General features: G+C 43.4%; 1 protein-coding gene across 1 annotated transcript in view; it reads left to right on the forward strand.

Annotated features, from left to right (window-relative positions):
- LOC126175160 (clathrin interactor 1) overlaps positions 1-20,038 on the forward strand; it is a 201,940-nt gene that overhangs the window by 138,883 nt on the left and 43,019 nt on the right. Inside the window, exons 11-12 of the mRNA XM_049921745.1 lie at positions 7,472-7,575; positions 8,204-8,354. Coding sequence (XP_049777702.1) covers positions 7,472-7,575; positions 8,204-8,354 — 255 coding nt within the window. The remainder of the gene's footprint in view (positions 1-7,471; positions 7,576-8,203; positions 8,355-20,038) is intronic.

A 20,038-nucleotide genomic window follows, 5' to 3' on the forward strand; every position in this document is an offset into this window, starting at 1 on the left:
AATTGTCTTCGGTGGTGGCAGGAATCATTGAAATGTAAACAAAGAGAATACAATGAAGTTCAAGCAAGATCTTGAATTTTTGATACATACATCATTATTTGTGGTTCAGAGTTTTTATGCAGTCTCTCTCTGTGATATGTAAAGATAGTACACTGTAAATATCCATATAAATAAAAAAAATGAGAGAAACGGTAAAGAAAATGGAAAGTTCAGATATGTAGAAAGGTCAAAAAGTTTTTCTCAGCACAACAACATGGTATCTCACATGACAGTAAGGAAAAAGATTTGGAAATGTTATTGGTAAGTACAAATTTTTCATCAGTACACACTCATTTTTGTTTAATGTGGTTTTGTTTAGTCTTCCTTTTCTATACGCCCAGCTGTCCGAGAACATTTATTTTAGTTGACTTGCTTAATGAGCTCAGTGTTGTCCACAACGTCTTGTAAATGATGCCGTCCTTCTTTCTTTTTTTCAAGTTTTTTCCCTCCCACAAAATATCCAAATGTAATTTTCAGTTTTAGGAAAGCAAATATGATGCTTCCTGGTCGTAGCACTTCTCCAGATGCATCCATTCATGTTGTGGTGTTAACAGCAGCCTATGCATGGGGCAGTAATTCCCTGGTGTGACTGCTGCAAGTCTCAAGCAATGATGTGGGATAACACAGAATGTTGCAGGGGTTCATAACATATCTGCTGATGGCAGGCAAAGATATTAAGGACTGACAATTTGCTTTGTGCACAATACTGCAGTGCTTACTTGAGGTGTTTGACCAGAAACATGATACTGAATGTGCCTAGCCTAATGTTCTCAAGCAGTCCAAAATTGAGCCACTATCATATCTGAATGCTTCACACATACGAATATTGCACAATTCAACCAGCTGACCAAATGGAGATCCACAATGAGGCCACTTTCAAACTGCATCAGGTGCAAATAATGCTGTCCCACATGAGTATGTGGCACCTCTATGTCCAGTGATCATTCAACATCGGACATTGTTCATGCCCCCCTTATATACCCTACCAAGGCTGGTAACAACATGAAATATGAACAATGCAAGTACGTTTTGGGGTGCCAAATTAAACACCTTTCAGCCATGAATTTTCAACCTTATTTTATTTGGCAACCAGTTTCAGCAGTGTACTATGCAATCTTCAGGCCCCTGACTGATATGCAGGAAGAATCTACCTCGGTTGTGATAAAAAAAACAGGGGCCAGCAATACTGGTATTAGTAGATATCCACTTGCTACAGTGAAAACATCGACCATCACCTGCCAAAGTGAAGTGTTCACTGTAGCAAGCAGATATCTACTATACCAGTATTGCTGGCTCTGTTTTGAGGTAGATTCTTCTTGCACCTTGGTCAGGGGCTTGAAGATGATGTAGTAAAACACTGAAACTGGTTGCCAAATAAAATAAGATTGAAAATTCATGGCTGAAAGGTGTTTAATTTGACATCCCCTATCAAACAGCCGAATCCTGCAACCATTTCTAAAAAAAAATGGACCTACTGAGACAAGTAAGTTCTGGTGGCCAAGGTAACTATCACAGAGTACTGCAATTCTAATAATGTAAATACCTGCTGATCAAGTGTATGTGTATGGGCCTGCAGTGATATTCGACCAGGTCTTCACTTTCTTGTCATACAATATATATTCTCTAAGTTCTTAAGTGAACAGAGGAATTGCCAAGGGACACATCCATCCACAGCATTTACACAATTGACAGAGTTGTTATGTGAAAATCAAGTCAGTTGATAACAGTGGGCGGGAACGCGTATGTGGAGGCATTTTGCATTCCTTCTACAGTTGCAGTCGGGGACGAGACATTCTCTTCTAGGTTCACATCACAGCACTGCAGTGGGCTTGCTGACACTCTGTTCAGCATCTCCAAAATTCCCCTATTAATGTTGTTGAATACTGAATTTTAATTGTGATCTCTGCCATTCTATAATGAGGTAGATGGTATCCCATAACTTGATTACATTGTCTGCCAAATTTTGCCAAGCTGGGTTCTACAAACATTGTCTAACCAGCTTGTCTCAAACATTTATGTTACTGATGTTCAGGGCAGAGTTGTTTAATTTTCTGACCTTCTAGCTGAAGTACATCAATCATTTTTGCGAGGGTTCTAATGCATACTCAACTTGCAGAGGCTCAGTTCGTATCTTGTGCTGTTCAGACGTGATAAAATTTTGGCAAGCGGTTGGAATATGCATTACATTTGATTCTATAGTGTTATGAAAAGGAGAGGTTGTTACTCATCATAAAGGTGAACATTGAGTTGCTGACAGACACAATGAAAAGGGTCACATATTTAGCTATCGGCCACAGCCTTCTTCAGAAAACATAAACCACAAGCTTTCAGACAAGCAAGCACGTGTCACCCACACATGACTTCTGTCTCCAGCAGCTCCTCTGGGAGTGCAACTGCCATGTTGAACTATAGCAGCAATTGGAAGTGACAGAAAAGGAGGGGGGATAGTAAGATATGAGGGGAAGTAGGGGGGGGGGAGAGGAGGGAAAGAAGCACTGCCTGGCAGAGAGTGCAGGGACTAGGTGGCAACATGACAAGGCTGCCAGGCGCAGTGTCAAATCACCAACCACAAACAGTACCCACATTTCAACAGCTGCCACCCCTTCCCCACCAAAAAGTCATTGCTGTACAGCCTGGCCACCTGGGGACAGTGCATCTGCATTGACAAGAACTCCCATGCCCTGCATGCTGCAGGTCTCACAAAGGCCGCCACAGACAGTTACTCCCCCCCAGACAAACTCTGCAAATAGCCTTCCTGTTCCATTTCCCCAAGTACCCTCAATCCTCCCATGCCCACAAGAGCCAGCTACAAATGAGCGCCCCCTTCATCACTCAATACTGCCTTGGACTGTAGCAACTGGACCATATCCTTCGTCAGGGCTTTGATTATTTATCATCATGCCCCGAAATGAGGGACATCCTACCAAAGACCCTTTCTGTCCCTCCTAAAGTGGTGTTCTGTTGCCCGGCCAACCTTCACAGTATCCTAGTACATCCCTGTGCCACACTCAATCCCATACCCTTGTCACAGGGATCATATCCCTGTGGAAGATCCAGGTGCAAGACCTGCCCAATCTACCCAACCAGCACTTCCCATCCTGTCACAGGCTTATCGTGACCCATCAGATGCCAGGCCACATGTGAAAGCAGCCATGTCATACACCAGCTCCTCTGCAGTCATTGCACAGCTTTTTATATTGGAGCTTGCTCTAAATGTACGAAAAGGTAAGTTAATGCTGATGAGTAGGAAAAACAATCCTGTAATGTTCGAATATAGCATTGGTAGAGTGCTCCTTTACATAGTCATGTAGATTAAATATCTAGGTGTAATGCAACAAACGAAATGGAATGGGCACATAAGGGCAGTAGAAGGCAAGGCGAATGGTTGACTTAGATTTTTTGGAAGAATTTTAAGAAAGTATGTCTCATCATGAAGGAGACTGGGAAATGCTGGTTGGGTAGATTGGGCAGGTCTTGCACCTGGATCTTCCACAGGGATATGATCCCTGTGACAAGGGTACCTTCACCGAGGAGTCAAGCAGTGTATTGCTCCCTCCTACGTATATCTCGCGAAGGGACCATGAGGATAAAATCAGAGAGATTAGAGCCCACACAAAGGCATACCGACCATCTTTCTTTCCACGAACAATAAGAGACTGGAATAGAAGGGAGAACAGATAGAGGTACTCAAAGTACCCTCCGCCACACACCGTCAGATGGCTTGCGGAGTATGGATGTAGATGTAGATGTAGATGCAGATAGAATGCTAGTATGAGGCATTCGTAAATGCTGTTAAAGTGTTTGGGATGCTCACCAGGTCAGGTTAATGGGAAGACATCAAAGCAGTTCAGAGGTGGGGTGCTAGATATGTTACCAGTAGTTCAATCAACATGCAAGTAATCCTGTTGGAGGAACATCCGCAGCTTAGCATTATATCAGAAGCTGAAAATACCGCTTCAGTTGTAAAGTACTTTTATTATCACATGACCAGTTTCGGGCTCTTGTAAGCCCATCTTTAGGTGTTGTAACTTGGTGCAGTGGCCCCCAAGTGCCACGGTGGACATGTACTAGGCATGGTGTGCTACCTATAAGTGCAGAACAGGGGGTAGAAAACTTAGAGACCCAACCTTTGAAACTGACTGCAGAGCAATTCTATTGCCACCAACGTCCATTGGGTGTAAGGACCATGAAGATAAGATAATCAGGGCTCTCAGGGAGGCATATTGAATTATTTTTCCCTGGCTTCATTTGTCACTGGAACAGGAAAGGAAATTACTAGGATTGATACAAGGTACCCTCCACCGTGCACAATACAGTGGCTTGTGGAACGTGTTTGTAGATATAGATGTATTAAATGGCTAAAATGGTCTCCCAGCTGGAGGTTGCATATGTAATGGCTTCCGGTGGCAACAAAAAAGTTTTGTTTTCAGTATTATGTATCACTGTCGACAGAATTTGAAAACGCACTCAGGTAGCAGCACATATTTACTCGTACATGCTGCTTCTGGAAATAGGATATCGAATCCACCTAGTGGATTAACAATGAAGGTCTGTGTGCCAGCCATCTGGATGTAGTTTTTCTGTCATCCACGAGCATCTAAGCACTAACTTTGGTATGACTAACAGCCTTTACACATGATAAGAATTTCTTTTGAGTTTTGAGAGGTCTTCAGATTATAATCTGACAGCTGAATGAATTGTATTCAGTACAGCTCTGTTTATGGCCCTTAAGGATCACTTTACACTTCTTATGCAGTAATTGTCATTTCTTTGGCAATATTTTATGGAGAATCTATTCCATCCGTGGTCTCTCCCATCACAAACTGTTTTACTAGGTACATACATACCTAGTGCTTGGTCAACTCTCCTTTAAGATGGAACCTGAGTTCCTTTATAGCTTCCCCTGAGATAAATGTTTATGGAGTTCATCTTTGAGAGGGAAATCAGTGTTAAAAAAAAAATTACATTTATATACAGATGAGATATTCATTTTATGTTATATATTTTATTTACTCTAATTAATTAGGGTAATGTTCTTCTTCTTTGTAAATTTTGTCACCTTATTTTCTGCTTACATTATTCTTGTCCACAGTCACAGTTTATCTTTCAGCTCCCATTTTTATCTACTGTTTTCCCAAAACATAATTCTTATTTACTGTCTTCTCAAAGCATGTCTGTATTACAGTTTCTATACATTTTAGCCAGTATCTGCATTATACAGGTTATATCATTGGTAGCAGTTGCAATTGTTACATGTTGACCTGAAGGAATAAGACAAAAGGCATGAATGTCCAACTTTGAATTCCATTGATTGAGTAACGTGATTCGTAATGGCCTAAGGTATGCAAATTTGTAACAGGTCTGGAGGTGCATTTGCCTTGCAGCAATTCATGTTTGCCTTCAAATTCTTCAGAAAGTTGTGTCTTGAATGTCACAATAGCATTAATATTAGACTCAGATGTATCTGTTTGGTCCAACATTTTATTTGTCCTTACTTGCTGCACAGTAGCATATCCTATTCCCAATTAGTAAATACTGATCAGGTACAGATGAATATTCTTGCCATAGATATAGAGAAGTTCTATCAGTGCAAGATTTGTACTGTTCATAAACATCTTGGCCACTGCAAAATCCAGAATCAATAAAGAATGCCACCACTGTGTGACTGAGTGAGTGTTTAAGAGCACTTTCTGTTGAGTTTCCATTTGGTATGGTGTACACGAAGGGTCAACTAGTGTTTCTTGTGCTGAACTATGTAAAAATAGAATCGTATGTGGAATGTCAGGTTGAATCTATACAAAAATTTCCTGGTGTGCACCTTCCCAGTGATTTGACGATGCATAGATGAGTGAAGAAATTTCAAGAGAATGGATCTGTGTTACACAAACAACGGCCTAGAGAACCTAGTGTCCTAACTGAAAATAAATTAGAAGATAGGGGAGGCCTTGGAAATAAGTCTGAGAAAATCTCTGCGCCATTTGGCACTTAAGACTGGTGTATCAAGAGCATCTGCTCACAGAGCTGTGCACAAACTGAAAATGAAACCATACAATAGTACGGTAGTGTGTCAGCTGAGGAACTCGGATACTATTGCTCAACGTTGTTACGGCACCTGGCTGTTCAGTCTGTGCACGATGGACCATAGCTGCATTTGTCAGAGTACGTAAATTATCAGAACAACTGACGCTGGAGCTCCTAAAATTCTCATGAACTAAATCAGCAACCTCTGCATGATGTGAACATAGGAGTGTGGTATTTAGTTAGTGCAAGACTAATTAGTGGACCAATCTTTTTCCACAAGACAGCTATTAACAATAGACTGCATCATTTTTTCGAGAACTGACACCTAATGAAAAGATGTAGGTTATGTCAAGCAGGACACTGCAAGATCACACGTCGCCAGTGCTTCTATGACAGCAGAACAAAATGTTTTTGATGATAGGATAGTTGACTGGCCTCCTCATTCTCTAGTTCTAAGTCCTTCTGATTTTTATCTTTGAGTAATGCTAAAAGATAAGGTGTATGCAACCAATCCCCACATGCTCGAAGAGTTGGGAGAGAAGGTTCGGCTAGTCATTTCCCAGATTTTGGCAGCCAAAATTTGTCGAGTGTTTGCTGATTGCTCAGGAGGTGGGCTGCTCTTACCACAGACGGACATCATTTTGAGCACCTACTGTAAATAAAGTTAGGTCTCAGTTAATCACATGACAGTGTTGTTTATGCTTAACTCAGGGGAAGTGCGCACCTGCAGATCAGTGTCGGAGAGGCAGGTGGGGTGGGTGCTGTGGCGGTGGCCGTACCGCACCACCCACGGACCCCTCTGGGAGTTTTTTTGAGACATCCTGTATAAAAACCTGTATGATACTAGGTCACTGATCATGGTATCAAAAGGGCCTCGTGCAGCAGACAGGCACATTTGAGGAGAAACACTAATGGCTGAGTTTATTTAAAAAATGAGGTAATTATCTGCATGGAAAGATGGCACAGTGGTTAACACTATGACCACTCCTTCCTCCGTCTTCAAAATGGAAAAGTTATCCACATAAAATACTCTTGTCGTTGATAAGATACTAAACTCCTTTAGTGGTTTAAAATGTGTGAATATTTAAATTATTGTAAAAAGTGATGCAGATAAATGGTAATGTGATTAGTTCTATTCAATTTCTAGTAAGGAAGTATTCCATATTTTCAGTGGATATTGTGTTTTATTATGCACTGACTTAATAAGTTATGTGTAGTGTTACTTTTTAAGTTCACATGGTAATAAATTTTAGTTTTGTAACAAGTAATTACCTAATATGCCCTTTGATGTGAAGAATATTCTTTAAATCTGAATATGGTGTTAACTTTTAAAAGACTAAATGTGAACAGACAGACATTTTAAAGTACTACAATAGGTGTTAACTAAGATTACCTTTTACTGTTGTCACAGGCGTTCCCCTGACATTGTCGCCGCAACCCTTGCAACCAACATCACCATCTGCCGGAAAGGACCAAGTCTCTCAGTCTTCCAGCAACCAATCTACTGCACAACAGGTACAAATTCTGAAAAACAGAGTTGAAATTTCGATTAATATTGTTGAAATTGTTTCTCCTTCTTACAGTAAAACTCATTAATTGTTGTGCATACTGTGTTGCAACAGCAGTGTTTTTGCTGGCACAATACTCTTCATTAAAATAGATGATGTAAATGTTTGCAGTCCCGAGCAGCTTCCATATCCTTGCAGTATTTGTAGTGTTGTTCATCATACGTATTGCATCAGTGTTAATACTTATTACTTTAAACACAGTTTTTCTTAGAGGAGGAACAGCTGTCATGCACAAGAATAATTTTGATTGTAAAGAGACACATATTTAAGTACTGTACACGAGTCGCATGGTTGGTAAAGATAGGACCACCTGCAATACAAACTGAGATAAAGAGGCTCTTTGTCCTGCCAATTTTCTATTCACTAAAACTGGTATTATTGAATGATATGTTAGAGTTACTTTAATTATATAAGCCATACAATTGTCGGTTAAAAATATTTAGATAATTTTGCTGAGATAAAGTGGTTACTTATTCTAACAAATGAACCATTAATTTATTTTTAATAAGTGTGTGTGTGTGGGGGGGGGGGGGGGTGTTCACTTCAAAAATGAATCAAAAATTTTCTTTGAACAGATTGGCAGTACATGGAGCAACTCTGGCAAATTAAACATAGACATAGATAACTTAACAATCTCGGGCTTCCGAAATTCTTCCAAGCCAACACCTACCATGAATCAGCTGGCATGTAGCAGTCCAATTCCTCCTGTGGTTCGCCCTCCTCAAGGTAAGGCTTAACGTTATTTCTGTTACAAAAAATAAGGTGAATATTATTTAAAATGTTCCGTGAAAATAAAAATTCGTATGTGGTATTTTGTTAAGACTGTTTTATTTGGCAATAATGTTATGGAGTTGTTCGAAACTTAGAAAATAGATCAAGGCAAAATGGACACTCTTTGTAAAATACAGTTTGTGCCAAAGTGTATATTGTTTTGGCAACAGATTATCTTTACATCATTTAGAAGTGAGAGAGATGCATCTCATAAAGGTGATTTAGATATGGTTCTTAGTCATGAGGCATCTTTTCACTGTTAAATTTGAGGTCTTTATTTTACAAAAGACAGTATCACCTAAAGAGGTTAAATTGTGTTATGAACTAGCTATTCTCCTAATTGATTTGTTCCTGCAGTAGAACAGTTGAGACTTGGAGCACCACCTTTTTGCAAACACAAAATACATCGTGGTGTACTGACAAATCCTGTACTGTGTAAATCAAGATTTCTGTGATTTCACAAGGGCACTTATAATGACAGCTGAGCTGGCTTCACCAATTTTGACTCCTATTTTCCTCCTCCTCCTGCTGCTGTACTTTTTACTCCCTCAAAACTGAGCCCTGTAGCTCTCTAGTTTAATATTTCCTTTGCAACAATACAAAATTATTCTTTTAATATAAGCAGTCTGCACAAAGTAGTCATTTAGTGATAGCCTGTGACAGTTTAACTATCTTTACATAAGAATGCTTATACCTTCCTGTGTTACATACTTACTCACTTCATAATGCACATCTGCATTAAAAAAAATTTCTTCTTACACACATACAATATTTCTTGTGTGATTTAAACAAATTGAAATCAGATCACTTTCAGTTATGGTAACATAATAATTTAATCTTCGACTTTGTTGCCAGAAAACTAATATACCTTTAGGCTATTATCTTAGCCTTATCATGTTTTAAAGAATTTTAAATTCTCTGTGGCTCTGTAGTGACAACTAACTCTTCTCTTATGAAAATTTTTGAAGTGCAAACTTTACATAAGGATGTTTTGGCAATACTCTTTCCTTTGTTTTCAAATGTAAGAAGATAACAGAGATGTAATATTCACAGAGGTATGTTTCGCCTTTGCAACTAAATGAAAGGCAGTTTTTTTGAGTATTTCTTCTGTTATTTGTGAAGCATCTTCAGTGGCATGTAAAATTTTGTGTGTGTTTGCGTAATGCAGTATGTAGTAGTTAAAAGTATATTATTATGTTAGTTTTCTCATGTAACATAACACATTCTTAACTAATACATACTGCTTCATAAATAAAAGAAGTAAAAGAAGCAAAATGTGTATGGAAAAAAACTGCCTTTCATTTAGTTGCTTAGACAGAACATATCTGTATGAATTCTGAAGCAACTAAGGAATGACAGAAAATGGGGGGATGAGGTCAATCTACTAAGATAGACCTCTGATATTGAGAACTTTTATGTTTGTACCATAATATTTGTATATGTATCTTCGATATTTCTTTCTGTAATAATGTCTGATATGTTACTGGGAATTAGTTTTTATTACGTAGCTGAAACCTTACTTGTAGCTATTGAAAGTATTTTTTTTTTCTTTTCCTTTTTTTGTCAGTGAAAGAAGTACTATTTCATTTCACATCTTTATTTTGTGAAGTGCTTTTGTATTCTTTCATGAGAACTATATTTTACCATTATATTACCAGGTCTAACCAGTAAATAAAATGATCAGAACTTCGTCTTTTGATGTTACAAGGCAGGCTGAAATTTTATTATTTCTTTTAAATCATTACCCTCACTACAATCAATTTCTAGTGCACCCATTGCCAACTGGACCTTGCATATGTATTACTTCCGCATCTCCTCCTAAACCACTGGACTGATTTCAACTAAACATGGTACAGACATAACTCACTATCTGGAAAGAAGTTGTGGGGGTAAAAAACATCTGCTTATTAAAAGGGATGGGGGAGTAAAAAAGAAATGTAGCCCATGACATAAGAATAGCCGGACTTGTTATCAGGTATTCAAGAATGAGAGCACTTAGTTACTTGCAACAAGCTTCACACATAATTCCAAACCTTTACAAAGCTTTTTCTCATTAACAATCTCACACAAAATTATGAAAGGAAAAAAAAAATTATCACTGCAAAATTTTCACTTTTCATGCACTGAAACTACGGCATCAGGAAAGACTTCTTAATTTATTACTTCCTCACTGCTAAATGTATTTCTCAACACATTTTGCAGGTAGTATTTATGTATACCATTGAATGTACGTGCAAAGTTATAGGATTCTACGACACGTAGTTTAGTAGATAAGATGTGTGAAAAACTGCCTTTTATATTTATTACTTCTTTGCAAGAAGTGTTTCAAATACAAGTTAATAGCAGACAGTATCCACAAGTGCAGCTGAATGTGCCTACAAAAGTATATCATTTTACGACCCATAGTTCAGGAAACATGATGTCAAAAAACATTGAGCTATGTGAAAACCAAACTGCAGAGTGAAATTTTCTGGAGATACAGGTGAACTATGCGTACAGAAATGTGTGAAATATGTTGAATATATGTGATATATGTACAAGGACAAAGCAATGGGTGAAACGCTCTTTCTTAATAAAAATGCATATCAATTCTCCAACAGTTCTGATGTTGGCTTATACCTAAATTACTTCTCCCAGTGACAAGGGTTGCAATAAAATGTGAAAATTCTATTCAGCTTAGGAAACAAGTGATGAATAGGAATGATGCATAATGCAGTACTTTGTGTTTCGATGGTTCCTCAAACCACATATAAAAATGCACAATTCGGTTCAGTAGTAATATTTTAGTTGAAGGATAAATTTACCAATTACCAACTCAAAACTGTCTGTTCACTCAAAAGTAATGCCTGCTACAATCATATATTCGAACCTATTACAAGAACCAAGGCAACTTATCGAAATCCTTCCCACTCTGCACAGGCAAAACTTCTTCACACTGGTAATAAATCATATTCTTCCAATGAAAATCTCTCCCATATACCCTACTGCAAAATCAAATTTGTCTTGCTTTGAGTGAAATGATTAGTTTTCGATTACTAAAGGCTCTCCCAACTTAAATATTCCTTTTCTTGTATAGTACTTCTAAACATCCAAATTAGTCGAATTCTGTTTACTTACCACAGCATAAAAGTTATAGTTTCATTTACTCGCTTGACCTGGCTTGATCACTTCTCAATTAATACCTTTAATAATAGTGTAAAATCGACTCACCCATCTGCTTGGTATCAAAAGCTCTACATAGTTGGGATTAAGCCCATACTAAAACTTACAGAAATCATTAAAGACTGACAAACAAATAGCATTATTAGAATTTTTTACATTAAGTGTATTGTATCTGACGGCCATTCGAGAATCGTATAGCAGCAGTAGTACCTTTAGAGCCACAGAGCTTCTGCACAGCTGGCTGACCCCTGCGGGTCCAGGGGCTAGAAAAGGCCCGTGGTATTCCTGCCTGTCGTAAGAGGCGACTAAAAGGAGTCACACATGTTTTGGCCTTTATCTGGTCCCCTGTAGGGTTTGACCTACATTCTACCAGATTTTTCTGAAGAGCGAGCCAGTTTCGGAAGGGCACCTTACATGGTGCATCGTGTCCATCGTGCATTGAGATCTTTAGCCAACTTTCTCGTCGTTGCATTGCAGTCCCGCTCACTCTCCATCTCTTGGGCGAGGATCCGTTCCTGGGTGCAGTTTCCACCATCCACTATGCTGTGTCACTTTCTGCGCCGACGACGACCATGGACTACTTTGCACCTGATATCCAGCACTGTAGCCAGTCCGTTGTGGTGAGGCCACGATGTATCCTGTTGGTTGTAGCCCCCTGACAACACAGGTATCGCTCTGCAGATGCCTGCGTTGTTAACTCCCCACATATGCCAAGGAGTAGATGCCTGTCTCCCTGGGGCATCGGGACTCCCGGCAATGGCTATCCTGCTAGGTGGCCTTTGCTGCGGCTGGGTGGCGCTCGTGGGGAGGGCCCTTGGTCGGAGTGGATGGCATCAGGGCGGATGACATGCGATGAAGCGTGACACATCTTCTCTTGCTGGTGGCTCCCTCATATTTGGCAACTTAAACAAACATGCTGGCGCCATCTTAATGCTCTTTGTTGCTTGAGTCACACCAACTGGGGTGCCGATCGTTCTACCCTCCTACGACTGTATCGGGCGTTGATTCAATCCTGTCTCAATTATAGGAGCCTGGCTTATGGTTCAGCACCGCCTTCCGCGTTAAAAGTTGCTCGACCCCATACTTCACTGCGGGATCCGACTCGAAACTGGAGCTTTCCGCACAAGCTCTATAAACAGCATACTTGTGGAGGCTGGTGTCCCTCCTTTGCAGATCTAACACCAAAGACTGCTGGCCGCTTATGCTGCACATGTTTGTAGCTTGCCCGGGCATCCAAATTACTGTCTTGTGTTCCCCAACTCAGTCGTCCATCTTCCAGAACGTCGGCCCCGGTCAGGGTGTACGATGGCGGTTTGCATCTGGGCTCTTCTCTCTGGGCGTGAGTTTTTCCCTCTCCCACTTCTTTTCCGGGCCTATATCCATATATCCCCGTGGTGTGTGCCCCGTCCCTGCCTTCAGCTGGATTTGACACAGGGTCCAAAGGACTCAGTCCTTCCTGAGGCCCTCCGCCGCCGCTTTCTTTCCATCCTTGCTGTGTTTCATGGCTCTGACATAGTCTATACCGATGGTTCGATGGTTGCTGGTAGAGTTGGCTATGCTATTACAGTTGGGGATCATTCTGAAGAACGCCCATTGCCGGCTGGCTGCAGTGTTTTCACTGCTGAGCTGGTAGCCATCTCTCACGCCCTAGAGTATATCCACTCCTGCTCAGGGGAGTCCTCTGTTATCTGTAGTGTCTCCCTGAGAGGTTTACGAGCTATCGACCAGTGTTTTCTTCGCTCTCGTCTGGTGATGGCTATCCAGGAGTCCATCCATAGTCTTGCTTGTTGCAGCAACTCTATGGTTTTATGTGGACCCTGGGTCATGTCGGCATCCCAGCTAATGAAAGTGTTGACACGCTGGCCAAACAGGCTGTCGTTTCACAGGCTTTGGAGATTGGCCTTTCAGAATGTGATCTCTGGTTGGTTTTGCAGCGGAATGTCCTTGGTACCTGGGGCACCCTGCCTTCACCCAACATGGCAGGCTTAGTTTTGCACTTTATTCTAGCAGGAGGCTTTTATCGCTCAATCTAAGGGTTTTTCTTTTTTGTATGTTGTCTAGCCTTTAGCCTATGGTTTTAGATTGGGGTTCTTAGTGTGTCTCGTGGTGGTTGGCTTTTCCTTTTTTGTTTCCATGGTCGGCCAACCACTGTAACACTCTGTGTGCTTTTACTTCCTTTTGTCTGTGTCTTTCTTGTTCTCTGTAATTCCTTGTCTTCTCCGTTGCTTGTTTTTATTCCTTTTGGGTTTTTCATGGTCGTGGAAAAAGGGGCTGATGGCCTTTGTAGTCTGGTCTCCTGAATCCCCACAAACCAACCAACCAACAGCTGACTGACATCATCAGCATCAGCATTTTACAGTGTCTCCTTCCTCTTATTGTCATGGCTTTGCATCTCCACTTGTAATTCAACTATTTGGGTGAGGACACTTTCCGGGTTATGTCATCTTATTCCATTGCCTACCCTCCTCTTTTGCCACCAATAACATTATGAATTTCTCTGCACCCAATATCCAGCATGGTAGCCAGTCTGTTTTGGTGGGGCCATCATGTATCCATTTGGTGCTAGCCCGCTGACAACACATGGATCGCACTGCTGATGCCTGAGCTGCAAACTCTCCTTGTACGCAAGTAGTAGATGCCTGTCCTTTTGGGGCATCAAGACTCCCAGCAATGGCCATTGTGCCAGGTGGCCTTTGCTGTGGCTGGGTGGTGCCCATGGGGAGAGCCCATGATCGGAGTGGGTGGCATCAGGTCGGATGACCTGTAATGAAGTGGTCCAAGTCATCTTTTTCTGGGGACTGAATGGCCCTTGCAGTCTCTAAGAAAGGGAGGTTGTTAACAGTGGTGAAAGGTATGACTATAAATCGTTCCTTTCCCTGACAACAGCAATAGAGAAACATAGGGCTACAGAACGAAGAGGGCCATATCCACTTCATTATTTAGTGTGCAGCAGAACTGATGGGAACTCCTTTCTGGGTATGAAGCCTCTGTTTATTGTTAAGCACCTGGAGGGCAAGTTTGATGAAATGACAGGGTTGTCTAAAATGTGTGATGGGTCAGTTGTGATTCAGATGGCATCCCCAGCCCAGTCTCAGGCATTACTCGCCTGTGACAATCTGGGTGATGTTTCCTGTTTTGGTTGCTCCCCCTCCCCCCACTTTTAAGCCTCAACATGGTCCAGAAAATTATTTTTCATCATGACGTCCTGTTGCATCCCGACAATGAGCTACATGCCAATTTGGAATGACTGGGCATTAACTTTGTCTGGCGCATCTATAGGGGGCCTAAAGGCAATAGGTTTGCCACTGATACCTTCATCTTGGCCTTTGGGTGATTCATTACCTGAAAAGGTGAAGTTGATGGTATACCAATGTGATGTCAAACCTTACACGCCGCCCCCCTCTCTCCCCCCCCCCCGCCCCCCCCCCCCATGCATTCCTTTAAGTGCTGGAAATTGGGGCAATTCCAGCACCACATGTAGAGAGTGCAGATGTGCACTGCATCCGAATACTCCATGTGTGCCTTCCTGCACCTGTGTCGACTGTGGATAGCACCCCCGCCACCCTGCTCCCCCCCCCCCCCCCCCCTCTGTTTGACGGACTGCACAGTACTCCGAAAGGAGTGGAAAATTATGGACTACAAGACCCTGGGCAGCCTATCGTACCACAAGGCTAAACTAAAATATGAAAGGTTGAACCCTGTTCGAATACTTCCATCTTATGCTGCCACTACAATGACATCGCCCGCCATGACACTGTTATGCTCCTAATCTAAGCTTACTCCAGTGGACCCTCATGGCCGCCTATCTTAATCCCCTCTCCTGTTGGCTGGGGGCAAGTCTTCTTCTGTTGCTACCAAAACTTCTACTTTGGGAGCATAGCCGCCCCCCCCCCCCCCCCCCCCTCCACCCAATGCCTGGGGACATCAGTCTCCTCCTTCCAGCTGGAGAAGCAACAGCCTCCTCCAGCTCCTCTCGCACAGAACTATTCCTTCCAGTCCCCACCCCCACCCCTGCGGAAGTTGTTTTTTCTCCCACCTGGCTGAGTTACGACAACTCTTAAGTGTCACATCTGCTTTTTGCATTGCCCTTCAGGAAACCTGGTTTCCCACGATGCGAACCCCAACCCTTCGTGGCTATTGGGGGTACTACAAAAACCATACTGGCTGTGGGAGACTGTCAGGTGTTGTTCTCTTAATCTGTCTGTAACGAACCTGTGCACCTTCAAGTGGCTTTAGAAGCTGGTGGCTGTCAGGGTCAGGACAGTGAAGGAAATTACCATCTGTAACATGTACCTCCTCCAAGTGAGGTGCTGCACCATGTATTGGCTCCACTAAGATCCCAACTCCGCCCACCTTTTCTACTTCTGGGTGATTTTTAATGCCCACTACACTTTATGGGGTGGAACCAAGATTTCTGGCTGTGGTGGAGATGTTGAGGACCTACTAACTCGACTTGACCTTTGCCTCCTCAGTACTGGTGCCCCAATACATTTCAGTGTTTCTCATGGCACATACTCAGCCATTGATCTCTCGAGCTGCAGTCCTGGCCTTCTCTTGTATATCCACTGGAGGGCTCACGATGACTTGGGTGGCAGCGACCACTTTCCGCTCTTCCCGTTCCTTCTCCAGCATCAATTATTTGGACGCTTGCCCAGATGGACTCTCACAAAGGGTCGCTTTCACTGCTGCCACCACTGTTGAATCTTTGTTGCATGGCAATATCAGTGAAGTGATCCACATCATCACTACTACCATTGTTGCCACAGCTGAATCAGAAATCCTTCTTCCCTCATTTTGCCTGAGTCTGCAGCTCATGGTCGAGTGGCTAGCAGCGTTGCTGCCTGTGGATCACAGGGTCCCGGGTTTGATTCCCGTCCGGGTTGGGGATTTTCTCTGCCTGGGGACTGGGTGTTTGTGTTGTCCTCATCATTTTCATCATCATTCATGAAAGTAGCTAGATTGGACTGTGTAAAGATTGGGACTTTGTACGGATGCTGATAATTGCGCAGTTGAGTGCCCCACAAGCTCATCACCATCATCATTATCATGCCTATGGCGGAAGTCAGTGCTCGGTGGTCGCCAGAAATCGCTGCAGCCATTTGAGACTGTAGGGGAGCCCTCAAACGCCATGAGTGCCGCCCGTTCCTGGAGAACCACATTGCCTTCAAACAGCTCCTTGCCCAGGTCCGCCTACTCAGCAAACAATGGAAGCAGGAATGCTGGGAATGATACATCTCCACCATTGGAACACGAACCATTCCTTCCTGGGTTTGGACCAAGCTCCGACGACTACACGACTTTCAGATCCCTCCAGGTGTACCTGGAATTTCCACATGTGGAGCTGTGTCTGCCATTCTAGACAATCACAGAGTGTCTTGCTGAGCATTATGCTCGCACCTCAGCACCTGAGAGTTACCCCCCCCCCCCCCCCCCCCCCCCCGCCTTTTGTCTCCTCAAACCATGGGAAGAGCGACAACACCTATATTTTGCTCCATATCACCCTGAGCCATATAATGCTCCCTTCAGTGAGTGGTAATTTCTCTGTGCTCTTGCCGACTGTCCTGACACATCCCTTGTCCCAGACCAAATGATTAAGTATCTGTCACGGGATTAACAGTGCCACCTTCTTGCTGTCTTCAACTGCATCTGGAGCAGTGGCGAATTCGTGTGACAGTGGCAGGAAAGTACCATCGCTACAGTGGCTAAGCCTGGTAAGAAGCTGTTAGACATAGATAGCTATTGTTCTATCAGCCTCACCAACGTTCTTTGTAAGCTGTGTGAAAGTATGGTAAACTGGCAGTTGTGTTGGCTCCTTGAGTCTCGGGGTCTTCTGGCTCTGTCCCAGGGTAGTTTTCGCCAAGGGCGCTCCATCACTGACAACTTGGTTCACCTGGAGTCTGTGATGCGATTGGCTTTTTCCTGGCAACAGTACTTTATTGCCATTCTTTTTACCCGAGTAAGGCCTACAATACCAGTTGGCGACACCACATTCTCGCTACTCTTGATGAGTGAAGTTCTGGGGCCTGCTCCCAATTTTTATATGGAACTTCTTATCACTCTGCACTTTCCAAGTTTGTGTCGTGCTTCCTACAATTTGCCATATATCCAAGAGATTGGGGTCCAACAGGGCTCTGTCCTGAGTGTTCCACTCTTATTGATTGCTGTTAACAGTCTCACATTAGCAGTAGGGCTCTCAGTATCACCAGTCTTATATGCTGATGATTTTTATTTTTCCTTCTGCTCCTCTTGTATTGGTGTGGCTGAAACCCAGTTACAGGGAGCCATATGAAAGGTACAGTTGTGGGCCCTCATTCAAGGCTTTGTTTTCGGCTGCCAAGACTTGCATCATGCACTTCTGTCATCATTGTACAGTCCACCGTCATCCAGAACTTTACCTCAATAACCAATTACTTGATGTAGTGGAGACTTGCCACTTTTTGTGACTGGTTTTCGACGCCCACTTAACTTGGCTTTCACATATTTGTCAGTTTAAGGAAAAGCGCTGGTGGCGTCTTAATATTATTCAATGCCTAAGCCACACTGACTGGGGTGGTGATTGCCCTACACTGCTGCAGCTGTACAAAGCCCTCCTGCTCTCCCGTATTGACTATGGGAGCCTAGTGCATGGTTCAGCATAGACTTCTGTGCTGCAACCCCCCAGGGGGCTCATGGTTCTTTCGTGAGTACGTGCGTGGTGAGCACGAGCCCCAAGCTATTTCAGCCTTCCTTCTTTCCAGGGCTGCATTTCCCTGCCCTTCCTCTCCTTTTCTCTCCTTGCTCCTTCCCCTTCCCCTTCACCCTCTCCTCTCCCTCTCTTGGTGTCCTTGTTTATGTTGGCCCTGCTATCCTCCTAGTTATGGTGGTTTTGCAATTTGGTTTTGTTGCATAATCACCTCATCCTTTTGGCATTCCCTGGTCCCCCTCTGGGATTTGACCACCATTACTAAATTTCTGTTCTGTAGTATGAGCCATATGGGGAAGAGCAACTTACCTAGTGTCTCCGACATGTGCCCTACTAGTTCATTTCACCTTTTCTTTCACATTGTTGTCTGGTGCTAGGGTGCAAAACCAGCACGGTAGCCAGTGCATGTGGCGGGATTGCTATGTACCCTTTTGGTTGAGCCCCCTGAACACACAGGGATCACACTTCTGATACCTGAGCTGTGACCACCTCATGTAAACCTAGGAGTGGTTGCTTGTCATCCTGGAGCATCAGAACTCCTGGCAATGGCCGCTTTGCCAGACGGCCCTCGTTGTGGCTGGGTGGCGCCCATGGGGAGAGCCCCTGATCGGAGTGGGTGATATCAGGGCGGACGCTATGCAAATGAAACGCATACGGGTCCAGAACTCTGGCCATTCTTTTGCGGCTGTCTCTCCATGTGGAACTGATTCTTTTAGTGCTGCTTCTCCTGCTCCTTCGGCCTTCCCTTCCACGGCTACCCCCTGGGAGGAGGGTCAGGTCTGTTGGCTAGGTGTGAAACCTTTCCCCCGCTATCTGGTTTGCACCAGGACTGATGGGGATACTTTCACCAATACCAAACTTTAATTTTTTGTGGAACACATTGAAGACAAGTTTGGTGAAGTAGACTCTCCGAGCAAGATGCGGTCGGGTTCGTTGTTGAGCAAAACTGCTTCAGCTCCCCAGTTTGCGGCCCTTCGTGCCTGTAACCATCTTGGCACAATTCCTGTGTCCATTACCCCCCACCAGTCTCTAAATATGATTCAAGGTGTGATTTTTCACATGGACCTCATACTTAAAACTGATGAGGAACTTCGGGACAATCTCAGACAGCAGGGTGTTCACTTTGTTTGGCGTGTTCAGAAGGGTCCACAGGACAATCGCATTGATACTGGTGCCTTTATCCTGGCCTTTGAAGGGATACCCTCCCTGAGAAAGTAAAGATTATGGTTTATCAATGTGACGTGAAGCTGTACATTCCACCTCCTATGAGGTGTTTTAAGTGCTTGTGTTTTGGACACACGTCTTCCCACTGTTCGCAGGCCCCTCTCTGTGGTGACTGTGGACATCCATTCCATGAGGGGAGTTCCTGTGTTCTGCCTCCTGTGTGTGTTAATTGTCATGGCAATCATTCTCCACGTTTACCAGATTGCCCAGTATATAAGAAGGAAAAGAAGATACAGGAGTATAAGTCCCTTGATCGTTTAACCTATACTGAGGCTCGTAAGAAGTATGCACGTCTACACCCTGTGTCCATGATGTGTAGTTATGCTTTAGTTACATCTTCACCCCTTCTTCCCCCTCCTTACCCCAGTCCCAAACCCCTCTCTTCACCCCCTCCGCTGCAACTCCCACACCCTCTCCTCTGGGCGCCGTTCCCTCTCCCCAGCCGGAGAAGTGTCCCACTTCTTCGGCGTCTGCCGTTCAAGGGCGCCCCACCCGGGATACCCCTTCTCAGCACCTTCCAGGCCAAAGGTCTCCTGCCACGCGACGACCGCGAGAACCACGGTCTGTGGGC

Source organism: Schistocerca cancellata, chromosome 3 (assembly GCF_023864275.1).
Source record: "Schistocerca cancellata isolate TAMUIC-IGC-003103 chromosome 3, iqSchCanc2.1, whole genome shotgun sequence".
NCBI classification, from domain to species: Eukaryota; Metazoa; Arthropoda; class Insecta; order Orthoptera; family Acrididae; genus Schistocerca; species Schistocerca cancellata.